At 51.2% G+C, this 20,789-nt stretch overlaps 1 protein-coding gene across 5 annotated transcripts in view; it reads right to left on the bottom strand.

Annotated features, from left to right (window-relative positions):
• LHPP (phospholysine phosphohistidine inorganic pyrophosphate phosphatase) overlaps positions 1-20,789 on the bottom strand; it is a 117,521-nt gene that overhangs the window by 77,663 nt on the left and 19,069 nt on the right. For all 5 annotated transcript variants that reach the window (XM_029932752.1, XM_029932753.1, XM_029932755.1 and 2 more), the window contains exons 3-5: positions 19,005-19,158; positions 11,992-12,055; positions 10,990-11,082 (exon numbers count right to left, since the gene is read on the bottom strand). In XM_029932752.1, coding sequence (XP_029788612.1) covers positions 10,990-11,082; positions 11,992-12,055; positions 19,005-19,158 — 311 coding nt within the window. The remainder of the gene's footprint in view (positions 1-10,989; positions 11,083-11,991; positions 12,056-19,004; positions 19,159-20,789) is intronic.

Here is a 20,789-nt window from a genome sequence, read left to right as displayed (position 1 = left end):
ACAGGGTGTACAGCTGGTAAGGAAGGTAAACTGATACCACTTTTCTGAAGCAGAAATAAGCAATGTTCGGCGCACCTGGGTGGCTCAGCTGGGGAAGCTCAGGTCACGATCTCAGGGTTCATGAGTTCAAGTCCCGCTGTGGCTTCTCTGCGGTCAGTGCAGAGCCTGCTCTCGATCCTCAATCTCTTTCTGCCCCTCCCCTGCTTTCTCTCAAAAATAAATAAAACATTAAAAAAAAGAAATAAGCAATGTGCATCATGGCCCAAAAACTGCACTCTAGGTAAGATTTCCCCACAAATAATTAGATTTGTACAAAAGGACATACAAAAGGGTATTCATAGGGTTTGGTACAATAGGAAAATTGGGAGTAATCTAATGTCCAACAGCAGAGGATGGGTAAAGAACATTATGGTAGGGGCGCCTGGGTGGCTCAGTCAGTTAAGTGTCCAACTTCGGCTCAGGTCATGATCTCACAGTTCGTGGGTTCGAGCCCCACGTTGGGCTCTGTGCTGACAGCTCAGAGCCTGGAGCCTGCTTCAGATTCTGTGCTCCCCTCTCTCTTTGACCCTCCCCTGCTCGCGCTGTCTCTCTCTGTCTCCCAAAAATAAATAAAAAAACATAAAAATAAATTTTAAAAAAGAACATTATGGTAGCCCATATGAAGGAATACTATTTAGCCACAAACGTTATTTTGTGGGACTGTTTAAAAAGGCACAAAGGAAATTGCTCCCAATACAATTTAATATTGTATTTAATATTTAATATAAAAAAAATCAGGTTTTCAAATAGCACACACAAGATTATCCAAATTGTGTGTTTAAAAATGTATATACAGCTGGGGGCACCTGGGAGGCTCCGTCAATTAAGAGTCTGACTCTTGATTTCAGCTCAGGTCACCATCTCATGGTTGGTGAGATCGAGCCCCACGATGGGCTCCGTGCTGACGGAGCCTGTTTGGGAGCCCCTGTCCCTCGCTCTCTGCCCCTCTCCCCACCTTGTGTGCTCTCTCTCTCTCCAAAAAAATAAACTTTAAAAAAAATGTATTATAGAAACTAAAATGTTGGCAGGCTTAAGTGGGGTTTGTGTTCTTCTGGTTAGTGGGATGATGAACAGGTTTTTTTCTAGTACTTTCTGAATGTTCCCTCTTTCCTTTAACAAACATCAGCTACTTCACATGATGAAGTTCTTGTGCTTTGAGAAGAATATCTATGTTAAAAAAGGCTTTGGGGGCACCTGTTGGCTCAGTCGGTCGAGCGTCTGATTTCGGCTCAGGTTGCAATCTTGCTGCAGTTTGTGATTTCAAGCCCTGACTGGGGCTCTATGGTGACAACTCAGGTAAGGCTTTGGATCCTCTGTACCCCCTCTCCCTTCCCATGCTCAGGTTCACACACGCTCTTGCTCGCTCTCTCAAAAATAAATACCTTTTTTAAAAATTTTATATGTTTTTTTAAAATTTATTTATTTTTGAGAGAGAGATAGCGTGAGCAGGGGAGAGACAGAGAGAGAGGGAGACACAGAATCTGAAGCCAGCTTCAGGCTCTGAGCTGTCAGCACAGAGCCTGATTCGGGGCCCGAACCCACGAACTGTGCGATCATGACCTGAGCCGAAGCTGGACACTTAACCAACTGAGCCACCCAGGCGCCCTTCAAAACTAAATATCTTATAGAAATAAAGGTTTTGCAGACACCTTGTGACAGATATACACCAAGGACAACCTCAGAGCTGGAACTTCCTGAAACTCCATTCAATCTCAAGCCCCCGAGGCTGCGGTGTCAGGCCTGTCCCTGTCTGGAGACGGAGCTTCAAGTTCAAATCAAGGCCGCAGAAGCAGGTGAGCCACTCCTCCTGGCCCGCGCTCTCCCGGAGCTCTGGGCTCACACCCTGCAAGGGTCCCCTGACCTGACACCCAACACTGAGCACATGGCTCGGGCCTGGGGGGAGGGGGCTGGGGATGGGCCTTCCAAGGAAATTCCCGAGGGGCACGAGGCCATGAGAAATGAGTGGCCCCGCACGGACATTCACTCCCCACCCACAGGTCCCTCCACCCACAGCCTGTCCCCGTAGTGTGTGGCTAGAATGACTGATCTGGGACCAGTGATTGGAATGACGGGGCCTCGTCCATGTTTCATGCCCCGCCCCCTTGGGAGAAACCTACAAACCTTGCCCACATGTTGGACAGACCGTCCTCAGGGCATTAACCCTCCTGCCCTGAGATCCTGTCTAACTTTATTTTCTATAGCTGGTATTCAGCCAACAATATTTAGTATTTGTGAAACTAGAAAGTGATATCATCCTGCTTTGTGTGCCTTTTCAGAGTTCCATCACCGGACAGAAAACTCCTATGTGGCTGGTGCCCTCCTTGAGACGTGGGGTACAGCAGAGGCCTGGAGGGGATGGGGTCCTGGCCACAGGCCTCATCAGCCCACTAACCTTGGGCTGGCACTGGCTGTGGTTCTCAGCTGGAGGCGCAACCTTGCCCCTGGGGGGATATTCAGCAACATCCGGAGACCTCTGTGGTTTCACAACTGGGGAAGCGGGTGCTAAGCACTCGGTAATGCACGGGGTAGCTCCCCACCAGGAAGGATGATCTGGCCCCAAAATATCAAGAGTGCCGAGGTGAGGAAATCCCGCTGTGACCAAGGAGATGCAGGCGCCCGTGACAAAGGCCACAGCAAGGCCTCCACAAAACACCGGTACGTGACGGTCCACGCATCCGAGGTCCTTCCTCTCCAAGCCTTGTGCTCCCCATCTGTGAGATGGGCACCCCCCAGTCCCCAGCTTCTTGGCTGCTGTGTCCCGACTCTAACTAAGCACTCTAGTTTCAACAGTCCTGATGTCCATGAAGCCTGCATAATTTGTAAAAGACGGAATTTCTATGTTTATGGAAAACTGCCAAAACCCTCACATCATTCGGGCTTTAGGATGAAGCTATAAAACGGCCCGCTGATTCCAAAGCCTTAAGCCATGAGAAATTAGGTATTTCTTGAAGTAACCTTTAAGGTATGTTATTCTTTGCCTTATTACTGAATCCGGGAAAGGGCCCGGTTACCTCTAAGAGGTTTGAATTTCCAATCTATTAGAGTAATACCAGCAATCTGTTCCTTCGAGGCTACTGAGGAAAGGTTAGAATGGAAATTGGATTTGGGTGGTCATGCCCATCCTGAGCGCGGGCTGAGGATTCGGCGGTGGAGGCGGGCCCTGGCCTGGAAGGAGCAGTTATCACGGGAAATGGCTGCTGATAACTTTATTGATTCAAGCGGCTTGACAAATTTAAGGTTGCCCACAGCCAGGTACTTCGGCAGCAAGATCGCTCCTCACTGGCATTTTTCATTAAAAATAAAGAGGCAGGATCAGAGAATTATTACCTTGTGCATAAGACACAGTTCATCTGAAACGGCCTTATTTTGAAAAACTGCCTTGAAAGGTCTACGCATCCCGAGGACCGAGTCACATTAACGAACATTTTAGAAAAACGGTGAGGTGAGCGTGTTAACGGCACGCAGCAGTTGCCACTCAACTGTCTGTCAAGGGGAGGGACGGAAATGACATTTGAGGGTAGAAGGGACAATGATAATATGAGAGGTAAATAAGATGCAGCCTGGCCACGTGCTCGGAGCCGCCAGAGAAAACAATTCCTGGGCCTCCGATGCTCGCCATCGACTGGGCAGCCGAAGGGACCTTGCCCTCATCACACACCCGGACTCACCGGGCCTCCAAGCCCCAAGGCCCGCAGCCCCAGCGCCCGCCGCACGAGATGCCCAGATGAACCTGACGCCCGTGCGAGCCTCCGGGGCCTGGGCGGGGGGGTGCAGTTCCCCGTTCAGAATGGAAAAGGTGCCAAAGAGCGGAAAGGGGAGGGGGGCTCATCCCAGGATAATGTCGTGAGGTTCAGGGCCTCCGGCCTTGTCTAGACGCGTGCAGCAGCTTTTGTTCTGTTGTCTGTGTGGAGGAGGTTCTGAAACAGCTGTGCTCACACTGCTTACAGAATTCTAAATGCCGGCTTTTAATCCACGTCACAGTAGCCTTTCTTCCGCCTGTAACGTATCATCTTCAGAATTGAGTCTCTCCTAAATTCACCCACTGAGTAGGATATAAATAGATACATCATTGTTTATATTTAAGAAAGGGAAAGGTGGGGCGCCTGGCGGCTCAGTCGGTGAAGGGTCTGACCTCGGCTCAGGTCATGATCTCATATCTATGGGTTCGAGCCCCGCATTGGACTCTGTGCTCAGAGCCTGGAGCCTGCTTGGGATGCTGTGTTTCCCTCTCTCCGTGTCCCTCCCCCACTCATGCTCTGTTTGTATCTCTCTTTTAAAAAATGACTAAGTGTTAAAAAAGAAAAGAAGAAAAATGGCAAGGTAAGCCATAATAGTTATGAAAAGGGCTACCAATGAGAGAGGGGTTGGAAGAGAAAGAACAGGACAGAAGCTCCACTCCCCTGACTGTATCTTGTTTTATGGATTTGATTTTGAAACCAAGTAAATATTTACATAACTATAAAAAGTATAAATGTTGAGGAGTGCCTGGGTGGCTCCATAGGCTTCGGCTCAGGTCATGATCTCACAGTCTGTGGGTTTGAGCCCTGCATCAGACTCTGTGCTGACAGCTCAGAGCCTGCAGCCTGCTTCCGATTCCGATGCTGTATCTCCCTCTCTCTCTGCCCCTCCCCCCACTCCTGCTTTGTCTCTCTCTCTCTCTATTTATCTATCTATCTCAAGATTAAATAAATATTAAAAAAAAAAAAAGAGTGTGAGCCCCAAGTCCGGCTCAGCGAGGAGCCTGCCTGGGATTCTCTCTCCCTCCCTCTCTGCCCCTCCCCCCACCATCAAAATAAACAAATAAACATGAAAATAATTAAAGGGACGCCTGGGAGGCTCAGTTGGTTAAGCTTCAGACTCTTGATATCTCTTCTGGTTGTGATCTCACAGTTGTGAGATCAAGCCCCACATCGTGCTCTGTGCTGAGTGTGGAGACTGCTTGAGATTCTCTCTCTCTCTCTCTCTCTCTCTCTTTCTCTCTCTCTCTCTGTCTGTGACTGTCCCCTGCTTGTACTCTCTCTCAAAATAAACATTTTTAAGAAATTCCTTTAAAATTTTTTCTTAATGTTTATTTTTTGAGAGAGAGAGAGAGAGAGAGAGAGAGAGAGGGAGAGAGACAGACAGACAGAGCATGAGTGGGGAAGGGTCAGAGAAAGAGGGAGACACAGAATCCAAAGCAGGCTCCAGGCTCTGAGCTGTCAGCACAGAGCCTGATGCGGGGCTCAAACCCACAAACCACAAGATCATGGCCTGGGCCAAAATCAGACACTTAACTGACTTGATTGAGCCACCCAGGTGCCCCATAAAAAAAATTCTTTGTAATCTCCTTTGTTACCTTGGGAAGATGCTAGAGAATCAACTCATTATTTTGAAAACTAATGAACAATGAAAAAGAAACGGGCATCTCTCTGGAGTCCCCGATATGAACTTGCCTCAGGGTAACCACTGGGGAGAAGTCTTCCTGTATAGAAATAAGTCAGAGGGAAAAATGAAGAAGGAAGGACAGAACTCAAAGATCACCGTTCTGCAGCCCTTGATGAATTAGAGTGAGCACCGATCACGAAGAGCAGCTAATGACACAAAAGGAGAAAACGGGATGTTCTGTGCTCACTGGTGAAGGACATGCCACCACATATAAAGGACTCATGAAACACTGAACCAGCGTCCAAGTGAGCTTCTAGATCTAACTATCAACCTTCAGAGAACAGAGGACAGAGGAGCAGGTGTAGGAATACTACTGAGGTGCGATCAGCAAATCCACACTGGGAAATTCCACAGGACAAACACAGTCTCCCCTCCATAGCGTTTCAAGGAACCTCAAAAGGGAGAAGGGGGTGGGGGGGAATCATTAGATTAAAAAAACCACTTGAGAATCTCACTGACCAATCACAGTGCAAGAGCCTCACCTGGGTCTGCAAACACGTTGCAAGCCACATAAAACAATCATGAGACCATCAAGGAAATGTGAACAATGACTGAGTATTTAATGATATTAAAGAATTATTGTTGGTATTATGTAGACGTGATAATGGCATTATCTGTGATTTTGAAACAAATTCCTATCTTGTAGGGACACAGAGATATTCACAGATGAAGTAACAGGATTTCTGGAATATGATTCAAAATCACCTCGGAGCAGGCGTCCGAGGCTCAGGCAGTTAAGCATCCGACTCTTGATTTCGGCTCAGGTCACGATCTCAAGGTTTGTAAAATCGAGCCCCATGTCAGGCTGTGAACTGACAACTAAGAGCCTGCTCGGAATCCTCTCTCTCCCCACCCCTCCCCCACTTGCACACACACTCCCACTCTCTCTTTCTCTCTCTCAAAATAAATCAACACGTATTTCGAAATAATCTAGGGGAGAATGCGTACAGATTAAACAAGTGGCTCTTGATCTTAAAAGGGGTCCTAATGCCCAAATATGGGACAATCGGCCAACAAAATAAATAACAATAGGGATGATTGCAACTTAGAAAATAAAACCAGCAGCCCCGAGTCCATACTGGAATGAACAGTAAATTCCATCTAATAAATAGAGGAGGAATGATAGAAATACAAGAGGACCATCTGGCAAACACCACAGTAAGAACTGCTTCCGGTAATAATTATCACTGGAGTGAAGCCTGCGTGGCTCAGTCAGTTGAGCATCTGACTCTTGATTTTGGGTCAGGTCATGATCCCCGGTCACGGGATCGAGCCCCACATCCGGCTCCACACCCAGCATGGAGCCTGCTTGAGACTCTCTCTCTCTCCCTCCGCCCTCTCCCCTGCTCACTCTCTCTCTCTAAAATCAATCAACCGGGGGGCCTGGGTGGCTCAGTCGGTTAAGCGTCTGACTTCGGCTCAGGTCATGATCTCATAGTTGGTGGGTTCGAGCCCCGCGTAGGGCCCTGTGCTGACAGCTCAGAGCCTGGAGCCTGCTTCTGATCCTGTGTCTCCCTCTCTCTGATCCTCCCCTGCTCATGCCGTCTCTCTCTGTCTCTCAAAAATAAATACAAAACAGGAAAAAAAGTTAAAAAAATAAAATCAATCAACCAATGAATGAATTAATTAAAAAGAATTATCAATGGATGCCAGCATCAAGAGGGGAAAAGGATCATGGGAAAGGTACTTGGACAGTCAACGTGCTTTCCCACAGGGACTTCCTAGTTAATGGGACAAGGAGGGACGTCACACTGGAGAACCTGGCACAAAGTGCCTCTGACACCGGTCCAAGTGAAGCTCGCCAATAATGGGGCAAAATGCCATCATGGGCCTCTCCCCGGGGGACGCACCGATCGGCCACAGCACTGTCTCTGTGATTCCTGCCCGAAGTACGTAACCAAAAATTAAATTAAATTGTAAGGAAACATCAGGAAAAAACCAAGTTGGGGGATATTCTACAGAAGAACCAGCAAGCGCTCTTGAAAAGGGCCTCTGTCCTTATAGACCAGAAAGGCCCAGGAGGCAGGACACGGGGAAGGGACTGCTAAATGCGACATGTCCCACACAGACCCTGGTGGGCTGGCCGATGACGTCTGACTGTGTGGCCGTCCCATGACTGTGATGTAAGACGTGGGCATTTACGGAGCAGCTTCAGGGCAGGTGGGAATTCTCTGTGCCAACTTTGCAACTTTTCTAAGTGTGAAATTACCTCAAAATGAACAGTTCCACCAAAGTTTCTAAAGCGGCTCTTAGTTGATAATCAGTGAGGCTCGGTGATGGGAACCGAGGTGCTCCTCATGCTGCCTCCCCACTCGCATGGATCCTTGAAATGTTCCACGATAAAAGGTTAAAAATGAGGCGCCTGGGGGGATCAGGCAGTTGGGCATCTGACTCTTGGTTTCAGCTCAGGTCATTTCTCAGCCCAGTTTTGTGGGTTCGAGCCCCAAGTCGGGCTCTGCACTGACAATGCGGAGCCTGCTTGAGACTCTCCCTCTGTCTCTGCCCCTCCCCTGCTCGCACTCTCTCTCAAAATAAATAAACTTTAAAAAAAAAGGAAAAAACATTAAAAGGAGGGGTTTCAGAGACAAAACGACCACGCGAAACATCGATCCTGTTTGGATTTGATTCAAATGTATCAACGTAAAAGAATATTTCTGAGGGGCACCTGGTGGCTCAGTCTATTAAGCGTCCGGCTTCAGTTCAGGTCATGATCTCGCGGTTCATGAATTCGAGCCCCACGTTGGGCTCTGTGCTGACAGCTCAGGGCCTGGAGCCTGCTTCCGATTCTGTGTCTCCCTCTCTCTCTGCCCCCCCCCCCCTGCTCACGCTCTGTCTCAAAAATAAACATTTTTTAAAAAAAGGAAAAAAAGGACATTTCTGAGACAGGCAGGAGACTTAAATAAGGATTACTAGAAAATACTAAGGAATCACCGTTCATTTTGTAGGTACAGGTTTTCTTCCGTTGTGATAAGAAACACGTAAAACGTATCACGGTAACTATCTGAAGTGAACAGATCAGTGGCATGGGGCACAGTCACAGTATTGTCCGGCTGTCACCCCCCGTCCAGCTCCAGGCTTCCGCACCCCGCCACCAGGAGCCGGTCCCCATCGGCGGCCCCTCCCCCTGCCTTCCCCGGCAATCACTCATCTATTTCATGTCTCTACAGATTTACCGATTTGGGACACTTCCTACGAACAACACAGAACATGTAAACTGTGGCCGTTTGTGTCTAGCTTCCTTCACGTACAGTGCTTTCTGGGTTCATCCACAGCGTGGCATTTATCAGTATTTCATTCTTTTTACAGCTGAAATAGTCCATTGTGCGAATAGACCACATTCTGTTTATCCGTTCATGTGTTGATGAGCGTTTGAGGAGAGGCTGAGCAGCGCTGCAATGAATATTCATGTAGAACTTTTTCTGCAGACACCTGTTTCCGATCCTTTGGGAGGCAGACACAGGGGTGGATTGCTGGGTCACAGGGGGCTTCTGTTTACCTTCTCCAGAAGCTGTTTTCCAGAGGGGCTGCCCCATTTCACATCCCGGCCAGCATTTCCACATGAGGGTTCCAGCTCCTCCACAGCGTCGCCAACGCTGGCCGCCTTCCCTTGTGTTTTGTTTTTAAAATGATTCTGTGGCCATCCAAGCGGGTGTGAGGTGGGATCTCACTGTAGTTTCGATCTGCGTTTCCCTGACTGATGGCACCGAGCATCTTTTGGTGTATCTGTTGGTCTTGTCAGGTGTTTGTGTTGTAGTTATGTGAAAAATCACCATCTTTTTTTTTTTGAAAGGCATTACTAAAATATGAAAGGATACAATGACAACAAATCTGGGCTTCAAAATATAACAGCAAAGTAAAACAAAACAAAACAAAAACAAGCTGAAAAAAAGGAAAAGGATGCAAGAAGGGAATGTGGCAAAAATCTTTTGTTAAATCTGAGTGACGATGTATAGATGGATGGAGGCCAGCGCTGTGTCATTGTCTCTGTTTTCGTGTACGTTTGAAATCGGCCACAATAAAACAAGAAATTCCGCCCTATGAAACAAAGTCGTGAAAACCCAGGGTCATTACTCCTGTGGTCTCCTTTCATCCAAAACACAAGCCTCTCCTCTCTCACCAACCTCACAAGGCGTTTCCTGGGTTTTTCCTGGAAACCTCAGAGACCCTGTGCTGTCTGACATTCGCAGATGTCGGGGAGGCTGGGGGAGGAGGTTCCAGACTTCCGGGGCTGCGGGCCATCCTTCCCTATGCATCCTGAGAGACCAGTGCTCCAGACCGGAACGTGTGGGGGAAATTCGGGCCCCCTGGTACGGGAGAATCACAGTGATCCAGATGTGGATCTATGCCCAATGCCACGTCCACAACAGACATCAGGGTGGCCCCCCGATGCCATGTCCACCACGGACACCAGGGCGGCCCCTGATGCCACATCCACCATGGACACCAGGGGGGCCCCCCGATGCCACGTCCACAAGGAAGCCAGGGCGGCCCTCGATGCCATGTCCACTACAGACGCCAGGGCGGTCCCCCAATACCACATCCACTACGGACACCAGGGCAGCCCCCCGATGCCACGTCCACCACGGACGCCAGGGCGGCGCCTGATGCCACATCCACCACGGACACCAGGGGGGCCCCCCGATGCCATGTCCACACGGATGCCAGGGCGGCCCCCTGATGGCACATCCACCACGGACGCCAGGGTGGCCCTAGACCCGCTGCAGACGCATGCCCGTTGTCTTTCCAACAACGGTCTCGAAAAACCGCTGGCAGTTGGGGACCAGCCCCACACTACCTGGGAAGTGGGCGGTACTGTGGACATCAAAGTCATCAAAAAAAAAAAATCATGCCTTTTTTTTAAGATGCATGTTTTTTAGGATGCATGCATGCCTGTCTCAGAAGCAGTCATAATGTAAAGGGAGCAAGATGCATGACTTACTTCTTACATACTGTTTTAGTCTTGCTATATGTTGTCCTTTCAACGAGCTATTTTGTTAAGTTTGTTTATTTTTGAGACAGCACCTGCCTGTGCACGTGAAGGGGAGGGGCAGGAAGGGAGGAGGGGGAAACGGAGAGAGAATCCCAAGCCAATGGTGCAGAGCCTGATTTGGGGCTTTTCGTGAGGTCATGACCTGAGCCAAAATCCAGAGTTGGACTCTTAACTGACTGAGCCACCCGGGTGCCCTCAACGAACTATTTTTAATACATTGATACATTCATACATTGTCAATCCTTCTCCCTCCGGGGAAGAAGCAAAGTCACTGGGAAACAGCCACAGGACTTGTTCCTACTCTTAGGCTGAAACTGATGTAACAGGCGGAAGCACTCAGTGGGCCTCCTCTGTGATCTTTGCCCAGGAAAATCAGCTCTCGTGGGTGGAAGGGTCCACACCCAGCTGCCCAGCCGAACTCTGCAGGCTGCCCATGCCCTTGCACCCACCCCAGGCCCCAGGGCTGTGCCCCCAAGTGCCCGGGGCCTCCCCCGAGGGACCCACTTGCACACACAGCCCATGAGCGGCCATCCTACCTCGTGAGCCTCCAAGCCCATCTCCCGCAGGGCGGACTGGAAAAACTCGGGAGCAGGCTTGCCCACCACCTGGGCTTCGATGCCACAAGCATACTGGGAAAACAGAAGCGGACACACGGCAGGGGTTGAGGCTGGAGCAACAGGTGGATGCGGAGCCCAAGGCCTCCCTCCGGGGGTTCAAGGCAAGAGTGGCCCAAATGTGCACCCGTGGGCAGTGGTCTCCAGGAGAAAGGCACAGGGGCCGACAGACACATCTCACAGGCGAGAGCATCGTGACCCCGCATCAGGGTATACAGGTGCTGGGGGAGAGGGGCATCCCCATCAGGCCCCCTGTCACCTGCTGGAAACCCTGAGCAGAGTGGGAGGCAGGCCACCCGGGCTGATGCTCTCATTTGCATTCTTGCTTCACCCCCGCCCCCTACTCTATAGCCAACACTTCAGGGGACAAGGACCACGGCTCTGTCTGCCAGGGGGCCCAACCCTCCCACCTGAGTGCAGGCAGGCAGGAGCCAGGGCGGCAGTGAGTGAGCAGGGGCAGCTGATCAGGCATGGGTCCGAGGGGACCTGGGGGGCCCCACCTGCGCCTGGCCTTGGAAGCTGCAGGGCGGAGTTGGGAAGGGACCCGATCAGGACATGCCAAGCCCCAGGTGTTGCAGATGACCAGTGCCAGGAATGAGGCAGGTGGTCTGCACAGACACGGGACCCAGAGCCAGAGAGGAGGCAGCAGGGGGCATGGTGGAGGGCTGGCCAGGCCGAGAGCTGCCAGGCTGGCACGTGGGAAGGAGCGTGGAGGGCAGGGCAGCAGAGCGAGGACCAGGGCGGCCAAGGGGCCAAGCTCTGGGGCCCAGGGGGGTGCTCAGCTTGAAGCCCCGAAGAGGAGGGCCTACTCTGGAAACCTAAGAGGCAGTTCAGACACGGAACACACCCCCCCCCCACTTCTCCAGGAAGAGCAGAGACATCCCAGAGATCCGCGGGAGGCTCGGACGGACTCAGGGCAGGTACCTCGAGCGCCTTCATGTAGGCACCGACATCCAGCATCAGGCCCGAGGTCTGCTTGTAGTAACGCCTACAAAAAAGCAGGGGGGCACAGGGTGAGCCGGGCCTGGGAGCTGTACCGAGAGAGAGAGAGAGAGAGAGAGAGACAGACAGAGAGAGACAGAGAGAGACAGAGACAGAGAGACTGCCCTGGCCTGGTTCTGCCAGCCGGGAGAGCTGAGCCACGACTGAGGGTCCATCCAGATGCCACACCGGGCATGACCGATGGAGGTCGGCACGGCAGGGCCCAGCAGCAGGTCACCATGCCAGGGCACGAGGGCCAGCAGCTCTCAGTCCCAACGGCCCCCCTGCTGCCCGACTTCTGGGGACCCCGGGGACAGACGGACACAGTCGCTAACACAGAGAAAGACAAGTGACCTGCATTCCGGGGAAGGACAGCAGGTCCACAGCACACGCGGCACACCCCCAACTGCTAATAATTAACCCCTAATTGCTGCTCAGAGAAGAAAACTCCATTAGTTCCACGGCACCTGCCGCGGCTCCTCTTAGCCAGAGGTGGAGGAGCTAGGTTTCCTGGGCACCAGACGCTCTTATGAGAAGACAGCCATCTCCTCTGGGTCTCGCTGGAGACCCGCCCAGCTCGGCTCTCGGGAGCAGCCTTTCTGAAGATGATTTTGGGAGACTCGGGAGCACCGTGCTGGCCCTGGCTTCCACCGTCCGGCCCACCCTAGGCCGTATGCAGACCCCTAGGGACACATGGTGGCCCAAGCCCGCTTCTCTCTGAGCAAAGCCATTGGACGACAAAGAGGGTCAGAGATAGTTGAATCTGTGCGCCTCTACACACAGGGCTCCTGGGAGCCCGGGACTATTAAAGTGTGACACCCACCCCATCAGGGGCCCGCCTCTCTTGCCCGTGCCCTCCGGATCTCGGAGACATCGATCGACTCGGATGCAGAAACCCAAAGAGAAGTTCTTAATGTGACTCCTCGCCTGCAGAAGCTGCTCAAGGAGTATTTAGAGACTATTTTCACTCCGAGTACCCGGCCTGAGCTGCAGGCAGGAAGACGCGGCCTGGGCCAGGAAGGATGGACACACGTCTTCCCAGCGTGTGGGGGTTACAGCCTGTGCTGTCGGTTAGAGCGGAGCATCCTAGGACCTGCCTCGGGGCTGTGCCCTCTTCTCCAGCTTGGCAGCGCCCAGAACCCCACCTGTGTGGCTTTGCGCCCCCGAGGCCGCGAGGGCCGCAGGAGCCTGACCGGCGACACGCTCCGGCGTTCTCTCTGGCAGCACACAGGCCACACTGCAAGGCCTCGGCCACACCCTTGGCTTTGGCCAGGGCTGGTCCCCTGGCACTCACTCCAGTCATGTGGCTTCGGAGCCTGGAGCCCACGTGACGCAGCTTGGGTGGGGGGGCTCCTGTCACGACAGGTCTCTGAGGATGCCCCACTCTGTTGGCTGAGTGTCCAACTCTTGACTTTGGCTCAAGTCATGATCCCAGGGTTGTGGGATTGAGCCCCACACTGGGCTCCTCACTGAGTGTGGGATTCTCTCTCTCTCTCTCTCTCTCTCTCTCTCTCTCTCTCTCTCTCTCTCTCTCCCCCCCCTTCTACCCCCTCCCCTACTTGATCTCTTTATAAAACAAAAACAAAAAACCAAAAAACTTGCCTTTCATTACACTGATTTTTGGAACCTAAAGAAAACATTGGGGGCGCCCGGCTGACTCAGTCGGTTGAGCCTCCGACTTCGGCTCAGGTAAGATCTCACGTTCGTGGGTTCGAGCCCCATGTCAGGCTCTGTGCTGACAGCTCAGAGCCTGGAGCCTGCTTCTGGTTCTGTGTCTCCTTCTCTGTCTGCCCCTCCTCCTCTCATGCTGTCTCTCTCTGTATAAAAAATAAATAAAACATTTAAAAAAATTAAAAAAAAATAATTCTTGAAAAAAAAGAAAAAAAAGAAAAAATTGACTTATATAAACTAAAATTAGAAGAAGTAAGTCTTCCTTTTTTCTTTTAAGTTTATTTATCTATTTTGAGAGATAGAAAGAGAGCACGAGCAGGGGAGGGGCAGAGAGAGGGAGAGAGAGGATCCCTAGCAGACTATGCACTGTTGGCACGAAGTCCAATGTGGGGCTCAAACTCACAAACCATGAGATCACAGCCTGAGCCGAAATCAAGAGTTGGACACACAACCGACTGAGGCACCCAGGGGACCCCTTAAGATTTTTTTTAACCAGGGGGACCTGGGTGGCTCAGTCGGTTGGGCACCCGACTTCGGCTCAGGTCTTGATCTCACGGTTCATGAGTTCAAGCCCCGCATCAGGCTCTGTCCTGACAGCTCAGAGCCTAGAGCCTGTCTTCAGATTCTGCGTCTCCCTCTGTCTCTGACCCTCCACTGCTCACACTGTCTCTCTCTCTCTCTCAAAAATAAGTAAAACAGGGGCGCCTGAGTGGCTCAGTCGGTTGAGCCTCCGACTTTGGCTCAGGTCAGATCTCACATTCATGGGTTCGAGCCCCGTGTCGGGCTCTGTGCTGGCGGCTAGCTTAGAGCCTGGAGCCCGTTTCCTGTCTTGTGTGTCTCCTTCTCTCTCTGCCCCTCCCCCTCTCATGCTGTGTGTCTCTCTGTATCAAAAATAAATAAAACATTAAAAAAAAGTTAAAAATAAATAAATAAATAAATAAATAAATAAATAAAACATTAAAAAAATGTTTTTAACCGAATCTGAATTTGTTTTTATAGTGTCCAGAAGTTTTCTTTATTTCTTAATCATTCGGGAAAACAAAGAGCCACCCTGAAGGCCAACTGTTAGCTGAAGACATTTTCAGGACACAGTTAATTTTAGTTAATTTAGTTAATTTTCAGGACACAGTAAAGAGAAGTGTCACCTATTAATTTTCGTAAGTATAAAGGCCCGGGTTATTCCGGACACATAAGAGATTTCATACAGTATCTTTTGTTACTGGCATAAGGAGAGCAACAGCAAGCCTGGCTGGAGCACTCAGTTCCAGAATGTTCTGGAACATTCGGTTTCAGCCACAAAGTAGAAACCGGGGATGCTGGGAAAGACAGGAAAAAGCTGGGGAGAAGCAGTCAGATAGATTTTATGCTTTACTCTTCTGCCCTTCCGATTATTCAGCGCGGCCTCCCTTCAAAATGACCACTTGACCTTTCCCAGAAGAGCCATTAACCTTCCATAGTCTGTCGCGTAAACAGCTTAATTTTCTGACGGCAGCATGACAGAAGAAATTACAAAGGCAATTCCCACTCCCGGTCCAAACAGATGCCAAATGTAAATCATGCCATTTCCAGCAGGAGGACATTCTGCCCCAGTGCCTCCACCGCCCTGCCTCCTCGGGGGCGCCGCTGGGCCCACTCGGGGAGGACGGCCCTCACCATTGCCGACCCCCACGTGGACGGGACAGCTGTTCTTCACGGTCCCTGGGCTGTCCCAGAGCTGCTGACCGAAGTCCGGACGCTGTCACTTCCCTTCTCTCCTTGTTTTTGAGCATCCAACCCATTGCCCAAGTCAGAACCCCCACCAGTCAGAGGCACCCTACTCGAGATTATTTGTAAAACAAACCCTCGCCTACTCGTGAAGGACAAAGAGCTTGAATGACAAAGCTAAGAAGCAGCTGATTCAATGCTTTTCCTGTTCAACAACGTAATTACTTTGATTGCTACCGAAAATCTGGAATCAAAACGTTCAAAAATTAGAGACCCATTTTAAAGAAAAAAGTTTTAACATAAGTGAGTTATAACAGAGCTTCTCAATTATGCTGTTCTCTAGAGCCGGGGTGGTGATTGTAGGGATGCGGAAGGACCAAGCCTGGAGCCCATGTGAATTCTACGGCTCCATGGTTTGCAGTGCTCCACACCACGGAACATTGTGAGGCTGGGAAGGAACCAGGATGGTGGATTTTATGTTGTCAACCTGACTGGGCCAAGGTGCAGATATTTGGTCACACGTTATTCTGGATGTTTCTGTAAAGGTCTTTTTGGGGGGTAAGATTAATACTTAAATCAGCGGACTGTGAGTGAAGCAGACTCCATTGTGTGGTGGGCCTCGCCCAATCAGTTGAAGGCCTGACCGGTGGGGTCTGACCTTCCTGAGCAAGAAGGGCTCTGCTGGCAGGCAGCCTTTAGGCTGAGACCACAACTCCTCACTGGGTCTGCAGCCTGCCGGTCTGCCCTGCGGAATCTGGACTTACCTATTCTCAATGACTGATTTCTCTTTAATAGGTATATATATGTATCGATGTGTGTGTGTGTGTATATGGATGTGTATAGACGTACGTATATGGATGAATGTGCGTGCGTGTCTGTGTGTGTATTCACATCCACTTGGTTCCGTTTCTGCGAAGAATCCTAATACTTGTATGATAAACACGCTAAAATAGTTTTAGTTCCTAAAAGATACATGTCCTCTCCTTTCTTTCCCGAAATCTCTTTCATTTGCCTTTCTGACAGTGACACAGCCACGAAGAAACGCTTCTCCACAAGGAGAAAAACAACGAGCAGTGCAGGGTAAGTGGCAACTGACTCTGAGCTTGCTGAAGGGGATGGCAGGGACTTAAAGTCACCTGGAGTCAATGGAGCAGGACCTCCGCTACGCTTCTGTGTGCTCGGGACCGTGGGGCCCTGTGCTATCAGACCTTCTGATCTTCCCTTCTTTTTATTTTGTACAGTTTATTTATTAATTTTGAGAGAGGGCGAGCACGAGCAGGGAAGGGGCTGAGAGAGAGGGAGAGAGACAGAATCCCAAAGCAGACTCTGTGCTGTCGCCGCAGACAGAGCCCCGCGCGGGGCTCCAGCTCATGAAACTGTGAGATCATGACCTGAGCCGAGTTCAAAAATCTCCCCATTTTTAAACACAGGTCCCCCCAGAACTCAAGACCTTGTGTGGGCCAAACATTTGCTCTCGAATACAGCCTAGAGGGGACAAGCACAGGGCAGGGGGGCAATCCCAGCATTCAGCCGCTGGGGTCCTGAAGGAGTCGCCTCCTTGTGCTTCAGTGAGCCCACCTGTAAAATGACGATGCCGCAGCCTATGGCTCTCAGGGTCATGGTCAGAGTTAAACAAAGTGGAGCACATAAAGTGCTCAGCAATGGCTGGTGGCCGAACAAAAGGTCCCTCCCGTGACTACCGGAATAGTCTGCCTTGTCCAGCAGGCAGAGGTCGGGAGTTCCCAATCAGCAGAAGCATCTAAGCTGGGAAAGCCTTCCCCACAGGCGCCCCCGAATTCCTGCAGTGTGGGAAACGCTGGGGCGGGGGTCCACAGGGCCCCTGCACCTTTAAGAGCCCCTGATTCTAAAACCCTAGTGCTGCTTCTGCAGATGATAGAGTAAGTCTGCACAGCTTTCTGGAACGCAACTTGGAGCCTCAAGATACGCACACCATCCTAAATGCACAAAGATGCTTATCACAGCTTTACTTTGGTGGAAAATCAGAAATAACTTAATGTGCATCAGCAGGAATTGGCTTTAAAAGACTACAGGATAGGGGCACCTGGGTGGCTCAGTCATTGGGCATCCTGCTTCAGCTCAAGTCATGATCTCACAGTTCATGGGTTCAAGCCCCACATCGGGGTCACTGCTGTCAGCACGGAGCCTGCTTCGGATCCTCCGTCTCCCCCTCTCTCTGCCGCTCCCCTGCTCACTCACTCTCTCTCTCAAAAATAAATAAATCTTTGGGACACCTGGGTGGCCCATCAGTTGAATGACTTCGGCTCAGGGTCATGGTCTCACAGATTGTCGGTTTGAGCCCCACATCGGGCCCTGTGCTGATGGCTCAGGGCCTGGACCCTGCTTTGGATTCCGTGTCTCCCTCTCTCTCCTCCTGCCCCCTCGGACTCACGCTCTCTCTCAAAAATAAACATTAAAAACATATTTTTAATTAAATAGATCTCTATAAAAAAGAAATCGACAGGATATCCTGTAAAAAAGATGATAGGAAAACCATGCTACAGAAATTATTTATTAACTGAGTTCAGAGTTTCTCCACAAAGTCCTATCTGGCAAACAACAAAACCCTGGCGACAAAGCTAGGTCGGGTTTGATACTGATGCTCCGAGTACATCCATTTGTAACGATTTCTTTGCACTGGACGCCACGTGGAAGGAACAAACCAACATGTTGACAGCTATTTTCTGGGGCAGGGGAGTGAAAGTGCTTTCTGTTTCCTTCTTTCTGCTCACCTGTGGTCTCTAATTTTCCTTCCACAAACATGTGCAATCTTGGTGGTAAAAAATGTTAAGAAAAATAACCAATGTGGTTTTTTAAAAGAGACACGGGACGCCTGGGCGCCTCAGTCGGTTGAGCGTCCGACTTCGGCTCCGGTCATGATCTCGTGGTTCGTGGGTTCGAGCCCTGTGTTAGGCTCTGTGCTGACAGTGTCTTGGGATGCTCTCTCTCCCTCTCTCTCTGCCCTTTCCCAGCTGGCTCTCTCTCTCTCAAAAATAAATGTTTAAGAAAGAAAGGAAGGAAGGGTCACTGGGGACTGGGCTAAAGGCTCCTACTAAAATGTCGGTAACAAGGTCACGACTTTACCGAGACAGCGCTCTGAAGCTGCAGACGTGGAGCCCGGCCCAGCGCTTTCCTACGGGCCCTCACGCCCTTCTTCGCTACTCACATGTCCCCTGGAGCCGGTCCCTCCACGCTCTGGGCTGTGTCCCGTGCACATGCGCACCAGCCTCGGGACAGTCGGCGCTGGCTCGGAGACTTCCTGGGCCCTCCGACCGCAGCCACCCTCCCCTGCCCCGGCCTCTCCCAGCCCGGGGCCCGCCCGGGAGCCTGACCACGCTGCCCGTGAAGTCAGAGGACTCTCCTCTCCTTGTAAATCATTACAGGAAAGGAAGGAAGAAATAAAGCGGGGGGAATGCTAAACAAACAAAAGCAGGGAGGGAAGAGGAAGGCAGCGGTGCCCACCCCACACCCACTTTCCTGTTCCATTTACTGACTCTGCCAGGCAGAGACCCTCAGGCAGCGTCACCCGAAGCAGCCCGAGACCCTTCCTGAAGCCGACTCACCCTTTCCCCAGAGATATGAGCACGGGGTTTTCCAGCTCCATGAGGACCTGGAAGGCTTTATTCACGTTCTGGTAAGAGAAGCTTTCTCCTGCGTCTGCAATGACGACACAGTTCGGCTTGGACGTGTCGATCCGGTGAAATTCTGAGCGGACTCCTGACAAGAGAACAGAGGACCAAGCCCCGGGGTGGGCGTGGCCTACCTCCCGCCTCCCGCCGGGCCCCCTCCTGCCTGCCTCGTGGGCCGGGCCTCTCACAGAGGCTCCTCCTCCCCCTGCCGGCTGTAGGGGAGGCGGCACGGAAGGGGTGCCACTCCCGTAGACGAAGGAATTCTCCGGCTCCCCAGTGCCCTCAGGAAGGCCTCTTCCTCCTTTACCATCTCTGCCTTCCCCAATGTCCCATTAAGCAGGAAAAGTCGCAGGGCACCAGGTGGCCCAGTTGGTTAAGTGTCCGCCTCTTGATTTCGGTTCAGGTCACGATCCCAGGGTCGCGAGATCAAGCCCCGTGTCAGGCTCTGCACTGAGCATGGAGTGGCTTAGGAGTCTCTTATTCTCTCTCTCTCTCTCTCTCTCTGCCACTCCCCTGCTTGCACACTCAGTCTCTCTCTCTCGAAAGGAATAAACTTTAAAAACAACAACAACAACAAATGGGCCCCTGGGGGGCTCAGTCGGTTAAGCCTCCGACTCCAGCTCAGGTCATGATCTCACGGTTTGTGGGTTCAGGCCCTGTGTCGGGCTCTGTGCTGACAGCTCAGAGCCTGGAGCCTGCTTTGGATTCTGTGTCTCCCTCTCTCTCTACCCCTCCCCCACTCATGCTGTGTCTCTCAAAAAGAAATAAAATGTTAAAAAAAATGTTTTAGATAAAAACAATCAAAAAACAACAGCAGAAAACAAAGCCCAGCAGGCCTGGGCTGATTGCGCCCTGCAAATTCCAGAGCAAGGCTGTGCTCAGGACAGGCCCTGGGTCCCTCCACCAGCACCTGGGAGATCATCTCTGAGCCCTTGGAATATTCCAGCAGAAAACAGTGTTTTGTAGGCCTGGGGCCCTGGGGGTCTGAAGACTGAGTGGCCAAGGTTAGCCGCCCAGGTGCTGCACGCCCATCGGAGGGACTCGTAATAGAAACTCGGCACAAGGCTCCAGTGAGCTTCTCTGGGTGACAACACGTCACAGGTGCTGTCACACATCTCTGCTGGGAGAATCAGGTGCATCTCAGGGCAGCTCCAAGGGAAAGGACCACCGCAAGGTCACCTCGATTCTCCCAGAGTTCACCCACACCCCTCTTCCCCTTGCTGAGTTCACGCCATGTTCTTTCGCTGTGGGAAGCTGCAACTGTGAGTCTGACAGCTTTTCTGAGCCCTGTGAGTCCTTCTAGCAAATTATCAAGCCTGAGTGTGGCCTGGAGAACCCCGGACACAACTGGATGCTGTATGATTCTATTTATATAAAACTCTAGACATGGCAAACCAATTCAGAATGAAAAAAATCAGGACATTAGGTGCCTCAGTGGCGGGAGGGGCCGGGCGCTGACTGGGCAGTGCATGAAGGAACGTGCGGGTGATGGTAAAGTTCTAGATCCTGATTGTGACAGGGTCACACAGATGGATGCATCTGTCCAAACTCAGAAGTGCCCTTGAGGTGTCTGCCTTTCATCGTGCATAAATTTCACAGCAAAAGGAAGAAATGTAAACAGATGCTGAACTCTAGCTCGTGACGTTCTAAAGAATTTTGGGGATTTGTACCAATGTCTGCCGTTTACCTCAAAATGCATTGAAAAAATAAGATGAAAAG

The sequence above is a fragment of the Suricata suricatta genome, chromosome 2 (genome assembly GCF_006229205.1).
Source record: "Suricata suricatta isolate VVHF042 chromosome 2, meerkat_22Aug2017_6uvM2_HiC, whole genome shotgun sequence".
Classification (NCBI taxonomy): Eukaryota; Metazoa; Chordata; class Mammalia; order Carnivora; family Herpestidae; genus Suricata; species Suricata suricatta.
Note: the sequence above shows the minus strand (reverse complement) of the source record. Positions and strands in the feature narration are given on the sequence as shown.